The sequence below is a fragment of the Buceros rhinoceros genome, unplaced genomic scaffold (genome assembly GCF_000710305.1).
Source record: "Buceros rhinoceros silvestris isolate BGI_N320 unplaced genomic scaffold, ASM71030v1 scaffold17626, whole genome shotgun sequence".
Lineage (NCBI taxonomy): Eukaryota > Metazoa > Chordata > Aves > Bucerotiformes > Bucerotidae > Buceros > Buceros rhinoceros.
Genome location: NW_010418362.1, coordinates 23,673 through 27,616, shown reverse-complemented (window position 1 = coordinate 27,616; position 3,944 = coordinate 23,673). Strand labels below are relative to the sequence as shown.

At 44.9% G+C, this 3,944-nt stretch overlaps 1 protein-coding gene across 1 annotated transcript in view; it reads right to left on the bottom strand.

Annotated features, from left to right (window-relative positions):
* Positions 1-731: 731 nt before the first annotated feature.
* The window catches only part of LOC104495542 (homeobox protein Meis2-like), a 25,548-nt gene continuing 22,335 nt past the window's right edge, over positions 732-3,944 (bottom strand). The window contains exon 5 of the mRNA XM_010138518.1: positions 732-2,310. Within this exon, the coding sequence (XP_010136820.1) occupies positions 2,027-2,310 (284 nt within the window). The 3' untranslated portion in view covers positions 732-2,026. The remainder of the gene's footprint in view (positions 2,311-3,944) is intronic.

The window sequence follows — 3,944 nt, the reverse complement described above, 5'->3', positions numbered from 1 at the left end:
CGGGGCGGGGAGGAGGTGAGGCTGGCTTTAGAGGGGAGCTGTTGCATGATTTTGCCTTCATTAAGCTGTTGGTGTGATTTCCCAGGAAACTATATTTTTATATACATATATAGCTGCGATTTTATGTCAAGGAAACGAGCAGGTATCGCCGCCTGCCCGGGATACTCGGTGCTATTTCACTCGCTGGCTGCGGTGCAGAAAATACAGCTGTGCGAGGAAATTGGTTAATGAGGAGAGGGCGGCCTGCAGCAGCCTGCACTCCAGAGATCCAGCAGCCCCGACACCAGCACGGCAGTTACTTCCAAACAGGCATCGCCTGGGCAAGGTTTTCCACGATTTATTTTCCTCCTTCCTTAATACACTCAGTTCCAGAAAGAACCGTAGGATGTTGGTGGCTCAAAGAATTTAAACTATGTATTAGAGCTGTAATTGGGGGGTGGGGTGATACTGTTTACAAATTGCCGTCCGATAGCGCCCTGTGATATGACAGTTATCAACAGGCGACAATTTACAGTGCGAGTTCTGAGGAGCTTCCTTTACGCAGCACAGCGTTACTTCCACATTCTTTACATACGGAGCTGGTATTTAAGCAGCGAATTATAGGTACATCCAGAGCGAGCTGCATTTTGCATCTCCTCCGCTCCCGGTTTGGGATGGAAAGGCTGCAAATAGTGGAAGGAGGGTGTGGGGGGGTGGCAGGAAACAAATTTTGCAAGCAGTGGAGTCACCATGACAAAAAATAATTTGTTTTTATTTTAGATTCAGATTTCATTACTGCACTCAAACTACTACAACTGGGCTTTGAGTTATTGTACAATCCAAACTGTTTCAATCAGAAACTCTAAGACTCAGTGTGCAATGATTATTATTAATAATAATTAGCTCCTTGGTTTCTTGATAGAAAAAGGCTATCAACAAGCATTTGTTTAACCACAACAAAAGTATAATTAGCTTATCCCACTTAGTAAATCTGTATGCATGCCAACTCATACCAAACTGCTACTTTTACAAAAAATTGCAATAATACAGATCATTTTTCCAGTCCTTTTTGCACAAAATTTATTTACAATGTTTACATAAATGCTCCATGATGGGACTATGGGGGGGGAGAAAAAAAAAATGCACACATGACTGATGTCTTGCCCAGAAAGAAAGTCAACATATTAAAAATAAATCTTCAGTCCATGGTTCGAGCTGCGTAAAACAGGAAGTGATGTACACGGTGGTGGTTGCTGCACGGGGACAAGGATGCTCTGATGTGACAATTAGGCTTCAAATACACTGCCTTTCCGTTTCCATGCTTCCTCCTACCAGTCTCCTTAAGACACTGCCTGCAACAGCTGATTAATCATTGTTGATGACTGCAGTTTTTCCCATCCTTCCCGATTTACATCTGTTCAGGCCAATTCAAATATGGTGAGTAAATGAATTAGACATGCAAATTCACGCCCCAGGCTAGAAAGAGAGAGAGGGAGAGAGACGGGGAGAAAGGGAGAGAAAGGGAAGAAAGACAGACACAGAAAGAGGAGGAGAGCGGGGGGAGAGAGAGAGAGTGTGCATGGCTGAAATCCTAGGATAGAAGAAAGATTCTTCTGCCTGACATAGTTATTTTAATGCTCTAAAAATCCTGCAAATAAGCCCTTTCTGTCATTTGCAGGATGTAAGTGTAAGGCTTCTTTTTTCATGTAAGGAGGCTTCTGGAGGAAGTGAAGAGCTATGGAAACAACACACATAGTGTGGAAAAATTTCACATTTTTTTTAAAAAATCTATAAGAAACAACGTAATATGGATAACAGTATAATAGCATTTTACAATATTTCACTCTTTGTTCTCTTAATGTCTTATATAGGTATTTAGCATGTCCCCAGAAGTTGACTTCGGTTGGTGTTTTCCTGCTTTTCAGGGTCCCTGTGAAGAATTGGAACGTCCCTTGGTCCAAAGTTGACTCCAAGAACTCCATAGTCATTGCAGAAAGACAATGTTTGAAATCTACCATCGCTGCAGACAACGCGTATTTCCCTTAAGCTACTGAGCATGAATGTCCATCACTTGTCCGCTCACTGCCGGCTCGCCGGTATGAAGCATTGTGGGGCTTGATGCTGACATGGGCATTCCAGGGTGGGGTGGTCCTCCATGCATCATCATCGCTGGGTGGTGAGGGTGTCCAGGAATGTAGGTATGCATGGGGGGGCCATGACGCAGCTGAGCGGGATGGGGGGGCATCTGGGGTGGGGTATAGCTTGGCTGTCCCATATTCATACCCATTGGACTACCCCGAGACACATAATCCCCTGGCATACTTTGCAGCCCTGCGGAGAGAAAGAGGTGGTGGTGAGTGGTGGGGACCAGCTACCAACATCAGGCCATGAAGCTTCTCCGCTCGGGCACGGGAAGGCCAGCCTCGAGCCAAAGGTGGGTCGTGGAGTCACGGGCGCGCGAGTGCAGTTGCCTTTGTGGGATCCAAGCCTATGAATGGACTCAAGCAATGGCAACGGGAACGATTCCCAGGTCCCCAAACCCCCAAGAACATCCATCCTCCCCCCTCCAAATGCCCAGTTCCGGGCGATAAAACTGCTTTCCGCTTTTATGGTTAGGAACCTATGTGACGGAGCTGCTTCCCATCCGGGAACGTGCCGGGGGCAGAGCCAGCCCTGTGATGGCTAATGTCACGGGGGGTGGTGGCACCGAGCTGGGAAAGGCCTGTGAGGGCTCTCAGGTGGGCTCCATCCCCCGTGGCCTCACTCCAGCTCCCCGCCTTCATCTCCCTGCTTGTAAAACCGTGCTGGGAATACAGGGCGGGGAATGAGGCTGAAATCCTCAGCTAATGAGGGGCTTGGGAGGAGAGATGGGTTAAATGGGTGTCGAGGTTTATCAACAGTTATTTATTTCACTCTCGATCACTTGGACGCTGTCCCGAGTATTTGTGCCACTCAAGCAGACGCTATACCGCAAGCACATACATCGCCGAACAAAGGCCTCATACGAAGCCGAAATTGATAGGATTACTAAGGCCAACTGTTAAATCAAACCTGTATTTTTAAACACACTAAAAAAATATATATAATCAATACCAGTTATCAATTAATTCTTTCCCCCTGCTCACTTCTGTCCGAAAAACTCAGACGCGCAACTCAGTCAAGCTTTCAGTGGGTTTGAGAGAACAATAAGAAAAAAATTGGACCTAAAACAATAAAACCTCCTGCTTTCTGTGGGCCTCTGCCTTCTGCTTGGATTGCTGGAGCTGATGGGAACTGACAGGTGTATTGTTTCGGAGAGCTATAAGCTCCATAATCATCAAGGGTGAAAGGCATACGCTATTGCTAAGTAGGTTCAATTGGCTTTAGTTCTAAGTAAGAGCGCGCTGTGAATGCGCCGAACACCTTGGAATCAGGTCTCAAGGCTCTCGCAATGAATAGCTGCTTAATCTAGCCTAAAGGAACAGTTGTGAACTAATGAAAATTGCTTATAAAATATACTGTACTCACAGCTCTTTAATCAAAAAAGATGATAATATTTTTTGTAATAACCTATTAATTTAATTGGTCACGAAGCATAAAATACATCATTTAAATTTAATTGACCCAGAAACTAAGAAACAATATTTAAATTAACTAAGCTAGAAATTTCCATGATGAGGTAATAAGGCTGTTGCATTCCCAAGTTCAGAGGAATGTTTTCACAGCTAATTGTTAAAACTTAGTTTTGACTCGTGCCCAGAGAAGACAACTACGAAAGGCGCTTGGCCCGGGGTAACTTCGAAACCTACGTTAATATAGGCTGGGGGCACCACAAAGATGCCAAAATCACTGCTCATGACTCCAGAAGGAGAGCGAGAGGAACAGAATCGGGCACCATTTATACATGGTACCAGTGCCTTGGTGTTTCAAACTGCTTCACTCTTTTAAAAAAAAAAAAAAAAAGCCACAAAATTTTGGGTAATATA